This window comes from Lytechinus pictus, chromosome 9 (assembly GCF_037042905.1).
Source record: "Lytechinus pictus isolate F3 Inbred chromosome 9, Lp3.0, whole genome shotgun sequence".
Classification (NCBI taxonomy): domain Eukaryota; kingdom Metazoa; phylum Echinodermata; class Echinoidea; order Temnopleuroida; family Toxopneustidae; genus Lytechinus; species Lytechinus pictus.
The window spans coordinates 10,049,682-10,067,133 of NC_087253.1; the positions used below are offsets into that span (position 1 = coordinate 10,049,682).

A 17,452-nucleotide genomic window follows, 5' to 3' on the forward strand; every position below is an offset into this window, starting at 1 on the left:
ACGTTTTTAATAAAAAACAAGATTATATCCAACAAAAATTATTGCAAATCGAAGCGGGAGTTCTTTTGAGGTTTAGAACTAAAAACGGGACATTCTATTCACCTATTTAATCATGAAAAGTATGGGGTTTTGCTACAGAAATGATGCGAGCGCGAAGCGTGAGCTGAAATTTTTTATATTTCCAATCTGAAAAGCGGACAATTTGAGCACGATTTTAAATAAAGAACGAGTTGTGTAGCTCAATCTCGCTTGCTGATTTCTGTGTAATATTACCATCTTATTTTATTTTTGCACATGCGGAATTATTGGGAGGGCAAAACGATATGTTTGCCCCCCCCCCCAATATTTTCATTGGTGGGGCGATCGCCCCCCCCCCCAGGATCGATGCCTCTGTATATACAATGATACTACATCATGAATCATTTGGAATACATCACCGATCCAGGTTTATATATTATCATTCAATTTCCATGTACATGATGTATAAGCCTATATACAGAATTTGGTATTTATATATATATATTGTGATGCTTTTCACTAAATCGAATGCAATTTGTAATGATGGGTATTTTTTATCTAATTACTTTGATGAAACTGGATATAATGCTTATGACTTGAATTCAGAAAGAGATCCTTCAAGAAAGAGCTTTGGAAATAGTTCTCCAGTTTTACAGGTATCGTTGTCTTTGTTTTTAAATTGCCTCCGACGAAGATTCTGCTAGGATCGAAAGCTTAGGCCCCTTTTTGACTTTCTAATTTACTCCATTGGCTCTCTTTTATTAGATAAGCAGTTTTCAGCAGCTTCTCTTTGCCATTTCTTTCTGAGTGATCAGATGAATCATATTTAACTTAATGGAAGATGAAAATAAATCAAATTTTGTGGCGTAAACATTTAAACGTTAAAATAAAGGTATTGACAAACTGTATTTATACATTGAAACTGATATTTAGTGGTTTAAGGTCTAACAAATATACGTCTAGCTGCGTAATTATACACTCCCGGTATTAGCAACGGGTTTTAGCAAAGTTTTGGACTAAAATATCGAATCATCTTCATAAAACACTATAGTGGCTGTCTTACACTAAAGGCCATAGAGGTGGCACAATGTGGAATGTGTAAAGAAGAAAAGTGATTGACCTTTTTTATTAAAGCATTGGAAAATAAGATCAAAATTAAAGGATTTGCTCTACACTTTTGTATGATTCTGGGATTTTTAAATAACAAATTAAAGATTTCATGCCATCTGTTGGCAACTGCTCCAGTCCACTCTGTAAGGGCATGCGATAAGCTTTGTTATTCGTTATGACCATTCAACAATAAAATGTATAACCAGGTGCCGCTGATCATTCTTGACCGCCGCCGATCTAGATTTAGTTGGCAATAAGCCCTTCTTCATCATTCTACCGGCGCCTATTTATTGGAACCAAGGGACGCTGATTATTCTTGACCGGCGCCGATTTAAATTTAGGTGGCGCCGGTTAAGACAAAGGCAGCGCCGATTTGTCTTGACCGGCGCCGATCTAGAACAAGTAGTGCTGATTATTTTTACCGACGTCACATAAGATTCAGGCAGCGGCAATTCATAATCGACTGGCGCCGATTATTTTTAACCAGGTGGTGCTGATTATTCTTGACCAGCCCCGATTTAGATGTAGGTGGCGCAGATTATCCTTGATCAGCGCCGGTAAAGAACTCAGGCAGCGCCGATTTTGCTTTACCGGCGCCGATTTATAACCAGATGGCGCCGATTATTCTTGTCCGGTGCCGATTTAGATTTAGGTGGAGCTGATTATTCTTGATCGGCGCCAGTTAAGACTCAGGCAGCGCCGATTTATAACCAGATGGCGCCGATTATTCTTGTCCGGTGCCGATTTAGATTTAGGTGGCGCTGATTATCCTTGATCGGCGCCGGTTAAGACTCTGGCAGTACCGATTTTTCTTGACTGGCGCCGATTTATAACCAAATGGCGCTGATTATTCTTTTCCGGCGCCGATTTAGATTTAGGTGGCGCTGATTATTCTTGATTGGCGCCAGTTATATGCAGACAGCGCACTGCTGCTTATTTTTAACCGGTGAAGTTGTTGGGAAAAGGGTAGTTAAAAGAAAAGATAAGGAAGATGATATGATTGTGCTTTACTGGGGGATAGTCTTTCCTTTACTGTTGCTTATATTATATTAGTGTATAATGATTTTAAGCGGCGCCTTTTCTTTTCTTTCCTTTATTTTTATTTTTTCAAGCGGCGCCTTTTCTATCTTTTACTTTTCTTTTCTTTTTGAGCGGCTCCAAATATTAGGGGGAGGGGCGCGCGCCCCCTGTACCCCCCTGGATCTGCCACTGTCATGTTAACTTGCATTTAACTGTTGAAACTGATATCTGCATGATAAGATAATTTGATTCCTTCTTGTGTATAAAATGGCTTTCGTTTCGTTACTCCCTTTGTTGCTAAAAAAGTGGGATTGTGCGTGGAGTCAAAAGAACTCATTTTATATTCTGAATGTGCTTCCAAAATAATGAAAGCTATGTTTGGCTTTATAATAATATTTTATCGACACGGGTCGTTGGAGCTATGGAGAAACATTTGAAATCAAAAGACTTGTTAAACATATTAATGATGTTCATGATGATCGCACGCATCAGCTGAATCGATATAGCTGGTGACTGATGTATTGATTCCTGTAATGCTATCATTCATCTATTGTTATGCCTGACATTTACACATTCATTTATAATAATATACGCGAAATATAGGAACCTGTAGAAACGAGGAAAATTCGATATTTTCATGATTTGTTGATTATTGATATGGTTTATAACAGTTACCGGTGGAGCAGAACTACGTGAGTTGCAATATTTAACTTTTTTCACGATTATACAGTATGATATATGTATTACATTTCTAATGCGATGTGAGGCTCTAATTGGTTAGTATCTTAAGCTATTTATATTATTCAAAGTTTATTTGTAGAATTTGTTTGATCACTGGCAGATCCCGGAGGGGGGAGGGGGCACAGCCGGCCCGTCCCCCCCCCCCGCCTTTGAGAGGCACAATTAAAATTTGTAATATAAACGTGCCGTTAAACCACTTGCGTGCCCCTCTTTTTTCGTAGATGCAATGTCCATAATATTTAGGGATAAAACCCTTTTTTCCTCTTGTCAAATAGGTACCCAGTATGAGGCGAAAGCCTTTGAAGTATGCCTAGCGTAGCAATTGAGTCTTGGAAGTCTTGTTGGAATGCTCCCCATGGAGTGGAGAAGATGCATGCATTGCATGCGGGCATACAAATATCCGATGACCGCGGTAATAATATGATGTAAAGCGCTTTGGGCCATTATGGGAAAAGCGCTATATGAAAAATAGCTATTATTGTTATTATTAGATTGGCCTGTAAACTGATCATGAGACAATGCCTATAATTTATAAAAATAACCTTGACGTCATAATCTAATAACAAAATCTTGATTTTCTCAAAAAATGAATGTCAAACACACTTATTATGGATTGACTCAATAATTTATTATCTGAATTACACTATTATTAACTATATTGACAAAACTATTAATCGCTTTTTTAAAATTCAGTAATACCTCGGATATCATCTTATTGAAAATGTTACGATTATAAGGAATTTGAACACAATTGATAATAACAGCGACAATGAAAGTACTGAAAATCATAAGAATACGCATCGACTCGGAGTCGGTTGGCACGGGTGGTTCTTAACTTTCCCTGAAGTGATTAGACACTCCTTAAATTGGCCACTCGAGAACTTGACCAAACATCAAGTAGACCTAGCTTCTCTCATCAGGTAAATCACATTCCACTCGTAAAATTGCCATTGTTGAGTTCGACCGCGAATATACGTAATTGCAAATAAATTGAATCTTGTTTTCTACACTTTTTTTTTTCGCTTCCCGAATTATTAGTATTCTGTGCCCTTGATTTCCCCCCACCTCTTTAACCTTTTCTTATAACCATGCAAAAACTAGTTGTCGACGGTACATCTTATCATATTTCCATGCAGGATGATTTAAGAAACCGTTAGTGAATTCATTGAATCCCCTTCCGCTCTTTATGTGGATTTGTTTGTGTATTTGCGTGAGCGCGCACGCGAGGGCGGGTGTGTGTGAGTTAGTGTGTGTGGGAGAGGGTACGTGTGTGTGTGTTTGAATGGGCATTTTTGTTGATTTTCACTGGTTTTATTGATATAAAATTTAATATTTAGGGGTACATCTGTACAATACAAGATTTACGGGGAAAAAAGATCTGCAGTATACAGAATAGGACCTTGATAACGATTTCATGACATTTGCTCCGGCGACAATTGCTCCACTGCAAATTCCACACATTCATGGAATAACCATCCACCCTGGGTTTGACACTATACCCTATCCTAAACCCAAATTTAAACCTAACATAAAACCCTACTGCAACCCTAACCCTATATATCTCAGACTAAATAAAGCCCCGAGGAATTATCGCCGGATCAAATGCCGTGTGGTAACATCGCATGAAAGCTTGTCAGCAATGGCAGGTTAAGTGTCATTCTTCAATAGTTACTAAATACTGTTATTTTTTTTAAAGAACGCTGTTAACTATATAAATCGTTCAGCAGCACAGTTTAAACATGAGTTAAGCATGGTTGTTTAAAATTGTTAAACAACTACTCTACGATTCATACAGTAAACAGCGTTGTTTAAAAACTTTAAACGGCGTTTTTACTGTGAAATAACAGTCAGAGGACTTGATTCTCAGCTAATCAGAATGAAGGATTTACCATGTTTGCCGACACTGGGGCCCGTTGCAGAAAGAGTTGCGATCGAACACAACTCAAAAAATCTTGCATAACTTGATTTTCAGCCAATGAAGCATCCGCAATCGGGACTTGCATTTGATATTTTGACGCAACTCTTTCTGCAACAGGCCCCCGACCACTTCGTCAGTGGTGACAACTTTCATGGAATATCTTAGGAGTACAATATTAGATAACTTCTATAGACACGATCAGGGACCTACCCGCGGAGGATTAGTCTACTGGGGGTGCTGAGCATTGTCACAGCACCCCCAGTAACAATAGATAATCCTCCGTGGCCAGGTCCATGGACACGATAATACACTACACCACACGCTTGCAATGTGTCACGGCCAAAACAAAATGATTATGCAATTCAGTTGGAGTAAGCCAGAAATGTTTTTTATACCAACTTAATAGATTCAAACCGTAAGTGATAAAAAGGTAAATTTAGAGCTTTATAGAAATGATGTTACTTTTGTTATGATGATCGAATTGTGGAAACATAATTGTGCAGTTTTAGGTTATTGACTTATGCCATCAATTTCCTCAATGTCATCTTTCACACATATGTTGTAGGTCTATTTGTTTTGTTGAAACAAGTGCAATAGACGTTGATATTTCTTATAACATATATTATGGCTCCATTTCCTTATCAAACCAGCCTGGTATCTATGTCGGTCCACACCAGAGAAGCGTTGACACTAATTGGTTTTTGCTTAAATGCCATATTGTTGTTTAGCCTAACGCCAAACCGGTGTTGTTTCAACACCTCTCTGGTGTAAACCGATATAGATAGGGCCTACCCGGCTGGTGTTAAATCAACACCGGCGTTTTTGCAGTTACGAAGCATCTAAATAAACTTTTTTTTCACATGAAAATTACCTCTACTCTACTGGTATATAATTCTACTAAACATAAACGGTACTAAGACTGATTTTATATTTGTACACCAAGAGCACTAGACTGTAAAATTTTGGGGCGTTAAAATTGACACCAGTTGGCGTCCCGAGAGGACCACATCCTGAGGTGTTAAAATTACAACACAGAGGTTGAACGTAAAAGCAAACAGTTTTAAAGTAACAGCCAACGGTGTCAACCTTAGGTGCCTAACTAACACTGTTAATTAACACCGGAGTGCAATGATTGGTGTTATCCTGTATATGTACACCGGTTATTAACACCACAGTTTTTGCTATGGGTGATGTATTCCCCAATCGACTTCATTCAATGTTATTATGATGGGTCATGGAGTAATCAGTAGCTGAAACTCCGGTGTCATCTCTGAGTTCTTTCTTACAACATGATCTCAGCATACGCACGACACTCTGACGGAAAACACGATCCATTTTAGAGTACACGAAGGGATTGATGGCCGAACTGACGTAGAAGAGAAGGCAGGACACGTGCGTCAGGGCACTGTTCAACGCGAAGTCTTCGGAAACGACAAAACACAGGTGCATTATACCAACGGGGAGGTGGCAAAAGATGAAAGCAGTTACGATGAATAACACAATCTTAGAAGCCTTGATTTTCCTCCTGGCGTCTTCCCGGCCTTCTGCATCCACCACTGGGCCTGCGGATGAGCATTGGTGCGCTGCTATGCGGCGAGACTGCACTATAGCAGTCCGCAAAATGATGACATTCAACAGAACCACCGTGACCCCACCAAATAGCGTCAAACAAAAAGTCAAGATATCAACAATCAGAGTGGCGGCTGAAGGTTCTTTTCTAACAGGAGAGCAATAAAAGCCTGGTACTGTCACCTGCGAACTACCAAGCGCAATAAGAGTTGCATTGTACGCAATGGATACAACCCAAGTAAGAATGACTGCAATCAGTATACGTCGTGGCGTCACGTAGATGTTATATCTCAATGGCTTGACAACGGCCAGGTACCTATCAAATGTGACTAACAACATAAGTAACATGGAATCTAGCCCACAAATGTAGGTGACACTGGTAAGGTATACATCCCATTTTGCTGAGCAGGTGATGTCATCGGTTACAGTTCTCCTGTAGACCTCAAATGGGACACCAATTATCCCAGTCAAGAGGTCAGTGATAGCAAGGCTTGTCAGGATGTAGTATGAGGGTTTCTTCAGAGCTCCCTGGGTGAACACGGTTACAACCACCAGGATGTTGCCAGCTAGAAGAACTGCCACTAGAGGAATCGAAACGGACACGTAGAGCGCAGTTCGGCCAGGAAAGTCGTTTAGTCGGAACGTTGTGGTGTTGTATAGAGTGTAGAATATACCCATGATGCTGATCTCACTGTAGCATCTACAATTTGAAGGGGATGATATATTTAAGCTGCAGACTTGTTCTTTCACAAACAAACCTTTTGTCCAATTTTCCTCGGGAAGTGGTTGTGTTGGATGATACTCTTTTCAGGATAAAACCATATCAATATTTTTTAGAATACGAGAAATTCTCTTTCCAGAATCAAAGGATTACTTGCGTAAAAGTCAGCTTGGGTCAAAGGATTTATTTTGGTGATGAGAATTCCTATTTGGCACAGGACCTGGTACACCTATGTACTTGAAGATCAACCTCGAGAGTGTAGGAGTTGTTGGTAAGATATCTTTCATTGGCACTACCCAAACACCTCTGGACAAAATGTTCAGTCTACATCACTCTAAAGACTATAACAACAAGTGATTTTTAAGCACTGAAGAACTCGGTTCATATTATTTTGTCAAAACTAATTAAATTATTCCCTTCAGAGCACAACAAATTGAATTATATCCTTATTACACGTATATCAGTGTATGGGTACTGCCCTTTTTACCAACCCCAGGGCAAATAAACTAGTGCATCATAATATTCCTGCATAGTTTTATCATTTCCTCCACTTTTGATCATACAGAAAAACCTTAGATACGTTTTCCTTTGCTTTCTATATATCATTGTTGTATTAAGTTGACCTTACAACTTGAAATGATGTTATCAAAAGGGCGGTGATACATTTCGTTGATATCAATTGAGTTATCCATGGAGTTACCTGAATTTCGAAAATACGAAGTTGAGTAATATTTTTATTAAAATCATTATTCAAAGTCAGTGGAGTATAGATCGAGAGTCAAACAAAAGAAATAAGGAAAACAATTTTTATCAAAATTTCTGTAAAATTTTAGTATTCTGTCTGTTTGCCTCTCTCCACCATTATCTCTCTCTTTCTCCCCCTCTCACTCTCTTTGTCGTTGAGTTTTCAGAAGCTACCGGAAGACTTATATGATGGATCGGTACATGTTTCAACTCCTTATTTGTATTTGATATGCGTAATTAACTTGGTTCCAAAACAAAATTATCAAACTTTTACAAGGGCTCTACACAAATTCCACTCAGTCAAAATGAACAATATTTTTTACACAGGCTAGCTTCAATAATCTATACTAAATACACGTCAATAATGAAGCGATTGGTTCAATTACAGAGAGGCTATAGCCCATTACATCAATTGGTTTATGAAGTCACAAAATTACAAAAGAAATACCCCCCCCCCATCTGTACGACAGTAGCCGTTTTAGTGTCATCAGATAGAGAGTAATAAAACGCATCTATCAGTAATAAAAGTTCTCTTATCTATTTTCATAAACGCAATTTTTACAGCTTTCTTTTAGATACATTTATACAATATGAAAGATTGAAAGATTTTTCTCCTTGAGAGAGTCTTAATTTGCCTCTTCAAATAATTCATTTTGTGTGCGGCGGAGTTCTATACACACAAATTTCTTATCAACACCATTTTCCCCCTCTTATTTTTCGTGAACTCGTCATGAACATTTTCTCGGAGTTTTTGTACTACTGTTTTTCCCCGGGTTTCAACAAAACCTTCTTACAAAACGTTACCCGATTTGACCTTTTAAAATCTTAAGTAGATCGTGATGCTCCTTGTCCGTCCAGTACACCCCCACGAATCATCCGAAAACGCGCTTATATATTTGTTTTTAATAATTATCATCATACCACATGCACTCTCGTATTTGGCTTCTAACAGCAGACAATTAATTCTGATTCTATATACGTTCAATTTATAATGAAAGAAAAGAAACATAAATCATTGTAAAATATATTAATACGAAGGCCACGTGACTATGGTAGATATTAAACAACTAAGGATGGTGAAACGACACGAGCTAGGCAAGAGGATAAATTAGAAGATATCGTGGGATGTATTACAAAATCTCAATACAAATCCTATCACGCTTCACATTATTAGGTGTCCTCGTCCTTTTTACGTAGGCATATTCATTAATTTTCCATTGGATAGACTGTCATTAACTATTTCAGAATATCTTTTTCATCATGAACTAGTTTGAGAAAATACTTCAAGGAAAGTGAACGTTGGAGTCTTCGTGCATCATCCGACAAGGACGTAAAATTACTGCAAAAATGGCTTCTACTCTACTCGTTGGAGAAATGTTGGCTGTTGTAATTGCATTCGTTGGTAAGTGTTTATTCTCTTTTTTGTCTAGAATTTACAAGGAGGTCCACTCTCTACTACAAACAGTGCTTTATTACTGATCCCCTCACTTCCATACACATTTGAAATTATTTTATACAGGCCCTTTTAATCCTAAATGTATGTCATTGTACAATATTTATTAATTAATATATACTTGATCTGTAATTATATATGATTTGTATTTCTATTTGATGTATATTTGTGGTGGAAATAAAATAATTTTTTTAAGAATCTTAAATAATGAATATGAATTATGTGATACTACACATTTTTGCAGATTTGACATTAAGAAACTTTTCTTTGAATCTTCATATGTTTAGGGAGAAATAAAACTTTATTTCACATTATGATGAACAAAAATTTAAATATTTCATATATTAAAATACAAAATGAAGAGTAAGTGGATAATTTCATTGGTCCCTTCATTTGTATACCGACCGTTTTGTTAAATTAATTGAAATGTTTAAATGTAATGTAAATTCCGTCCTTAATAACGGATCTTACTGATTTTGTTAACATTTTCAGTGTTAAACCATTTTGATTTTTCTTAATTTCTACTGTTTGATGGGGTGAAATTTCCCTTTAAGGTCAGAGAAGATCATTCGATTGCAAATATATAACTCAAACAATTCAATGTAAAAATAATTTTTATTATTGACATCAGCATGATGGACAGGTGGCGCTATTCGGAAGGTGAAACAAAATTTGGTTGCTCTCACAATTTGGTTTATTTCTTATAACCAGGGTAACCATTAGTGTCTCATAAAAAACAGCCTAATTTAATTTTGATTTAACTTAATATCAATTTATTTCAACCGTATAATACAATACCTAGACGATATTACGACCTTGATTTTTTTTCCTGTAGATTATGTAATGAATCTAAGTTAGGAGTTGCCTATGTACAAGCTTTGCGTTTCGGAAAGTCTTTCCGTTTTTCCTTTTAAATAGCAAAGATCATCTGAGGAAATTCTGTTTTTTAATTGCGTTCCTGAAATCTATATTTTGTTATATACGAGACTATGTATAATATTTTTACTTTGTTATGTTATGTTTGATATGTACAACTGTGAAACGGAAATCAAATCAAACCACTTTTGTCAAAGATGACTACATGAGGTTTAATAATTAGGCCTACATCCGAAAATGTTAACATAACACTCTTTAAGAGTTAACGTAACAATAAAAAAGGCGTTTCAATAACATCCATTTGTGTTGAACCAACATTCAAACTAAACTTTTTGAGGTTGATCGTTTACTTGTCTCCTGGGGGACGTTTCATCAACATTTTTGTCCGACAAGTTGTCAGATCTGACAACTTTTCTGGATTTTGATTGGCTGAGAAGCACTGTTACTATGGTAACTGTCGGATAAAATGGGACTTGTCGGATAAAACGTCTGACAAGTCCTTTCATGAAACGCTCCCCTGGATGGCCCCTTGTAAACGAAGTGAGAGTCAAAATGACGCGCTAATTGGAGTCAAATGGCACACATAAGCATGATAAGTGAGTCGAACGAACGACGTATACAACAGCAATATTGTGTCATTTGACACAGTAACGTGAGACATGATACAAATGTTACGTGTGAAATAATCAAAATGCCACAATGGCATACCTATGTGCATCACAAATGTTTGTGACATGTCGTATAAAAACGTGTCCTGGGACACATAAATATCAATTAAGTATGTAATTTAAGTCACTTTAATCACATTGAGGAGGGTAATCTAGGGGACAAATTATAACTTACATTAGTGTGCCATTTGGCCTGTGAGGTTCTCCTAAATCAAGTAAGTAGTAATTTTAAAATCGGAGTAAAATAACTGATATGGTCTACGTTTACTCCGGTTAACATCACAATTTTGGCTATGCATTATTTCCTTTACAGTCATGGCAGTTGCCGAAGTGGCGCCGAACCGCTGCCGAGTCACGTGCGGTTCCATAACGTCGGCCAATGGTGACGTCATCAGTTTGCTACCAGTACCCGCATCGAGTGTACCTGCTATGAATGTGTTGAGAATGAACATTCTTTCTGCAACATTTGTATGCTTTCTTCCAGGTACACTTTCCTTTTTATTATACATGGTATACATTAAGTCTTCGGTTCAAATAAGCAGTAGGCCTATCTTGCCATGTTAATAATTATGTCGAGTTGTCGAGATGACGATATGAAAAATTTAGAAAAGTTGATGGCACTTTAAAATAATTGTGATCATGATGCAGCCATCAGTCATAGAGTGATGGTAGAATATTCGCTTAATTGCTGTTGCTCCCTACACTGAGATTAAATCTCTCGTTCAAAAAGAGCATCTGTTATTATACAAGTCTGATTTGATTTTTTTTTCAGAAAATATAGATGTGACCTTTCACAGATTCAAACGTAGCTCTTCATCTCATTACAGCTTCAAATGTTCGGCTGTTTATTTCAATGTTATAAAAGATGCTGTGAAATAAAAGTAAAAACAATATAATTAGACCGCCAGAGAAAAGACACTCCAAAAGAGTAAAATCCCAATACCTTAATTACTTCAATGATCGACATGGAGTAATAATGCACTATTTCACTCGGCATAGAGTAAGACAAAAATAATCGGCAGACTACTGATGCTGAACCTCTTTTCTACTGTTGTTCGCGAGTGAACATAATCCAGTCTAATTCGATAACTCGGAGTTATTTTGATTGATCCTCTATCCATGTGAGAAAGCCGATGAAGGTTGGCCTCATGATCACCCGGCGGGGCCACTTCCATTGACGAGTGGATACCATGCGCGACCAAGGGGTCTCGAAAAGCACGCTAAACAAGTATTTTCCATATTCTGAAAATACTCCCCTTAACCAGTATTGGCGAGTAAAACCCTACCCTTAACAAGTTGTGGAAACAAACGATACCTTGGCAAGCATTTCCTGAATTGAACCCCTAAACAGGTACAGCGATATTTCACTTAATTGTCACGGACGTCGGTTTTGCCTTTACCTATATCTACATCATTGGGTTTAGTACGGCCCCACCTCCAACACCTCGCACAAATCGGACTCTAAACACGTACTGTCGGGGCAAAAAGTACATCCTTTATAAAACATTTAGTCTTTTTTATACCCTCGCAATATTGACTCTAAACACGTACTAGCCTTCCTAGCGAAATAGATACCTTTCTAAAATTATTTTAGTGTTTTTGACACCCTTATTACGTTACGTACGTAACGGGTCGTATCTTGAAAAAGACATCCTTTTTACGTGTTTATGGGGTCGCGCATGGTATCCACTCGTCAATGTGAGTGACCCCCCCCCCCCGGATGATAGGTTGCCCTCGATCATGATCACAAATCATCTACATGTACCTTTTCCCTCCGACTGGTCTAAAGACTGTGATACGATTCTTATTTGCATTTTGTATTATTAATAGGAGCTGATACCACCCATGCGATCTCAGCATCTCCAACCCAAACCCCATCAACTCCAACGACTGTGCCATCTCCAACATTTTTGACTTCATCAACTTCATCAAAATCAGCTACTACAAATCCATCAACCTCATCAAAACTTACGAGCCTTTCTTCATCAAGTACAACAACCCAATCATCTCAAACAACCACATCCATCTCGACAACGCCGTCAACACCATCATCAACACCAACTACATCAACACCAGCACCAATATTAACCATGTCAACATTAACATCAACAGCCGCAACTCTTACTTCATCAACTACAACAACACAACCAACCGTTACAACAAACCCTTCGGCGCTTTCATCAACTACATCAATCGCATCATCTCCAACGACGTCTTCAACAGCTTTAGGAACACCAACAACCTTATCAACTATATCGACATCAACAAATCCATTAACACCCACAACTCCGATGAAGTCTTGCACCGAATTCTGGTCGTACTATGAGGGGTGGTGTTATGGCTATTTCCGGGATCCAGTCAACTTTGGCAGCGCCTTGACGGCGTGTCGGACGATTGCGGGTTTGGAAGCCGATTTGGTATCGATACACAGTGACGCTGAAAATGCGTTCGTCTATGACTTATGGGTGACCTTGGTAAGTCCCTATGCTTTGAATTTTAATTAAGGGTGACGAAAATATAAAATAGGGGCGGCGTCACAGTATTTTTATATAGGACCTAATAGGAGAGCAAGATGAATCAAATGTGACGTCACTGATTTCCTTGATTAGATACACTGCAAAAACTCCGGTGTTGATTTAACACCAGCCCGGAATCTATCCACACCAGAGAAGTATTGAAAACAACACCCGTTCGTAATCAAACCAATGCTGTTTTAATACTAATTGGTGTTGTATAAACACCTATCTGGTGTAAGACCAAAACCAAACTGGTGTTGTTTCACACTTCTCTGGTGTGGATATATATAGATTTTGGGCTGGTGTTAAATCAACACCGGAGTTTTTGCAGTGTAGGCCTATACATGTACCATGGGTAGGTCCTATTAAAAGGCCTCATGTCACAGACCTCGTTTGTAGACTTTTCTTTTCTTCCTAATCACTGTTGAACTTGGTTCGTTTATTTCTTCACGATGGCCATAGTTTGGGAGCAGACCAACACACAAATGAAACCACTGAGTGAAACATGCTGTATGAAGGGGATTTTGTTTTTTGATTATCATCTATTTAATTGCTATCACTTCGGTTGTTGAATTAACAGGAGGAATATATTGGTGAATTGTTATGGACTGGATACCATCAACCGACGAATGGGGCTTCGGAACCCTTCGTTTGGACTGACGGGACACCGGATGATTACGCCTCGTGGGAACCAACGCAGCCCGACGATTTTGGGGGAAACGAAAACTGCGTGTCTTTCTGGCGACGGAGCCCCGCAGATGACGCGGTGAAGCCTTGGAACGACGTGCCGTGTGATACCGTCACTGCCCCCTTCGTCTGCAAGGCAGCTATCTAAAGAATTATTTTGGATTTTTTAATCTGTAATTTGCCTACCATCCCCAGCAAGTGTAGCCAAAGTAGTTTAGTGGAACAGCCGATGGCACAGGGACTGAAGCTTTTGGTTCCACTATTTAAAGCTTTTCAGGTAGACCTACATGAAAGTCAGATATTGAGATTTCACCGGAGATAGCATAGGGCCTACAAATGTCTGAAACCAGACTTTTTGAGAAACAACAGAATTCCTTGTAATGTAGCTGCAGTTAGCATTGTCGCTTTTGGAGTACTTCACCCGAACTGTCTTTCCAAGTGAACAGCAGTCCTTACTCGGTTTGATAAGGATAGTTGAAATAAGATGAGTAGACTGTATAAGGCAAGGCGAGTTTATAAATATCTATCACAAAATGTATATTGGTGAAATAATTACACTGTTTTATGAGTAGTCGTTGACGTAAGCATTAAGTAATACCCTAAAGGTGAAAAATAATAACTGAATAACGGTTCTGGCAATCATTTTGCTTATCAGGCATAGTGAATGATCGGTGTGAATTAAGGATACAAGATTGTATATACAAACAAATAATCTCCCATTTTAATTGACTGTATAGACCAGCAAGGTCTACGACTGGACCGGTACCCGTAGGCCTTGGTCTATTACCGAACCGCTGCCCCCAGGTCTCTGTCTACAGACAGTCTACTGTCGGACCTGGTCCCGGAGGCCTAGTTTTGATAACAGACGGGATATTCAATATCTTTCCGTCGGTACTTGTGCCACAGATATGGAGGTTGTAGCAATCTGTGGCAAAAAATAACATACGACCAGAAACGACTGGGGAGAGGTAGCCTAGGATCACCATATTCGACATGCAGCGTCATATGAATATAGGTCCAACTTTTAAAACAAGTTAATTGTCGACTTAAAAATAAAACTCCTGAAAGACTGTGAACAGAAACAAGAGTTGAGTTAGGCCATCTATGGTGATTCGGGACGCTGTTAGGCAAGGCTAACAACGCCATCCGATGTCTGACCGTTGTCTCTTTGGTACAATCTGGCAGCACGTGAACTGAGCATGCGCCATGCGCATTGCCTGAAGACGCGATCGACGAGGCAATAAATGAGTGGGTTGACCGCCGAACTGATCAGATACAAAACAAACGAGATTTCATTCATAATTCCGTTCAGTAAAACGCTGTCTGAAACGGCGAAGCAAAGATGCATGATCCCGATTGGTGTATGGCAGATAATGAACGCGGACACAACGCAGCTAATTACCTTACACGCTTTCATCTTTCTAGCCGCTTCCTCCCGGCTTTCCGAGCCACCGGTTGCGTTGTCTAAAGCGCGTTCAACGTCGGCGATCCGTCGAAGCTGTCTGATCGCAGTCCTCAAGATGATTGCGTTTAAGATGACCATGGTCATGCCCGATGTTGTAGTCATTACGAATATGCTAAGATCCAACAAAATCGAGTAAATATCCGGATCGTATCGGATTCCAACACAGATAGCCGATGGGACCGTTTTCTTGATATGATAGATTACAACCTGACCGATAACCGAGAAGACGGATATTATCCATCCAATCATCACTGCGATTGCTATGCGTTCCTTTGTCACCAATGCGTTGTATCGGAGCGGCTTTACTACGGCGACATAGCGATCAAACGTAACCATTACCATGTGAAGCATCGAGTCAAACCCACAGATGTACGTCATTCCCAATAAATAGACCTCCCATCGCGCCGAGCAAGTGATATCGTTCACATTTGTCCGACGGTATATCTCCATGGGTACCGCGATCACGCTTGTGAGGAGATCGGTTACAGCGAGACTTGTGAGGATCAAGTAAGTTGGTTTCTTCAAACTGTTGTAAGTAAAAACCGTTGCTATGACGATTACGTTACCAATGAAGAGGATGAGAATCATCGGAAGGCAAAAACTAAAGTAAAATATATTCTTTCCAGGATAATCGTAAAGTAGAAATTTCGTCTGATTAAGAAGGGTATAATATTCCATCTTCATCCGTTGATATTCGCTAGACGTTGATTCAGATGATCGGCGTTTGTAACTCAGAATAACAAATATAAATGAACTAACTCGCCTTTTATTTCAGATGCATATGAAGAGTCTCATTCTTCGGACCTGTTCGCATGAATTTATTTTTAACACGTTTTGAAATATCTGCTGATATTCGGTGTAATGTATCAATCTAGGGATGGAATTGGTCTTTGGCAACCTTCCTCTTCTGTGTTGAATTTCTCCGTTCCTGGAGAACTGCAAGACTCAAGTTTCCGCAAGAGCAAATTACCGAGAAACGTTCCCTTTTGAATGAATGAGTCGCCTTATTTCAGATAAGAACATTCATGGTTTATTGCTTGGAATCACGCAGACGATGATGACGAACACGTTTCGAAAGATCCGGTGATATTCTCTACACTTGCTGGCAGTATCTGATTTAGATGATTGTCTCATGAATTGACTCGAATAATTTTTTCAGACACCTACATTCATGTTTTTGTGTGTCAAATCGATTTTTACTCAGATGCTTGATTCATTGCTAAACTAAGATTGAAGAAGATGTTGGGAAAGAAAATCGTTCAGATGCTTTTGTACGTCAGATGACATTTGAAGTCATCTGTAATATTTCAAGTTACCAAACTCTAGAAGCTTTCGCTGTTGAGCTCTGATTTTTTTATTAAATCGCCGCCTTCTGAAATTTTGAGGAATGAATAGTCTTCGCCTGAGCATCACAAAAGAATTTCGTCTTGCTATTGATTCACAAATTACATTAAGACTCTTTCAGGGTTGCACTGCCTGATTTTGTTCTGAATGAAATAATGGCCTTGCCCACTTATATTGCAGCAAAATATCGATATATCCAACTTTTACAAATGCCCTCTCTGACATAGTGTTTTGTTTGTTTGTTTGTTATTTATTATTATTTTTTTTTTTACATTTCTAGCTGCTTTTGTGAGTAAGGAAGTCAGATTGCAGCTTATTTCAAACGATACATTAAAGTCATACTGATACCTCTCGATCTATTGACATGTGAGTGGTCATAAACAGGTTGTATAGACATTATGAGCAAACTCATTATTACGAATACGCATTATCATTAATCTTTTGTGAAAAGCTATGTTTTGACTCATCACATTGAAATGTGATAAAAGATGTTCATATTTCCATTTGTATGTTTCCTCTCTTCATTTTTTTTCTAATTCTCTCTGAAGTGCTTTAGGTCCCTTTTTTACCTATAGCGCTTCGACATTATAATTTCATTTTTA

General features: G+C 38.6%; 3 protein-coding genes across 3 annotated transcripts; 1 reads left to right on the forward strand and 2 right to left on the reverse strand.

The window, feature by feature from the left end:
- Positions 1-6,016: 6,016 nt before the first annotated feature.
- Positions 6,017-7,054, reverse strand: LOC129267783 (histamine H2 receptor-like). The gene has a single exon (XM_054905407.2). It carries the CDS (start codon positions 7,052-7,054, stop codon positions 6,017-6,019), a length of 1,038 nt encoding a protein of 345 aa, XP_054761382.2.
- A 2,134-nt stretch (positions 7,055-9,188) lies between these two features.
- On the forward strand, positions 9,189-14,744 carry LOC129267780 (uncharacterized). Its single transcript, XM_064105065.1, has 4 exons — positions 9,189-9,243; positions 11,152-11,322; positions 12,669-13,312; positions 13,935-14,744. Exons 1-4 carry the CDS (start codon positions 9,189-9,191, stop codon positions 14,187-14,189), a joined length of 1,125 nt encoding a protein of 374 aa, XP_063961135.1. The 3' UTR covers positions 14,190-14,744.
- LOC129267779 (alpha-1A adrenergic receptor-like) lies at positions 13,894-16,806 on the reverse strand. The gene has a single exon (XM_064104624.1). The coding sequence runs from the start codon at positions 16,188-16,190 to the stop codon at positions 15,165-15,167; it is 1,026 nt and encodes a 341-aa protein (XP_063960694.1). The 5' UTR covers positions 16,191-16,806; the 3' UTR covers positions 13,894-15,164.
- Positions 16,807-17,452: the final 646 nt, after the last annotated feature.

What these genes read in the sequence shown, in the direction of transcription:
- LOC129267783 (XM_054905407.2), bottom strand. Translation starts at nt 7,054, where the DNA reads ATGGGTATATTCTACACTCTATACAACACCACAACGTTCCGACTAAAC.
- LOC129267780 (XM_064105065.1), top strand. Translation starts at nt 9,189, where the DNA reads ATGGCTTCTACTCTACTCGTTGGAGAAATGTTGGCTGTTGTAATTGCA. An exon ending in TGTTGTAATTGCATTCGTTG is followed by an intron (nt 9,244 to 11,151) that starts GTAAGTGTTTAT and finishes TTTCCTTTACAG; the next exon opens with TCATGGCAGTTGCCGAAGTG. An exon ending in ATGACTTATGGGTGACCTTG is followed by an intron (nt 13,313 to 13,934) that starts GTAAGTCCCTAT and finishes TTGAATTAACAG; the next exon opens with GAGGAATATATTGGTGAATT.
- LOC129267779 (XM_064104624.1), bottom strand. Translation starts at nt 16,190, where the DNA reads ATGAAGATGGAATATTATACCCTTCTTAATCAGACGAAATTTCTACTT.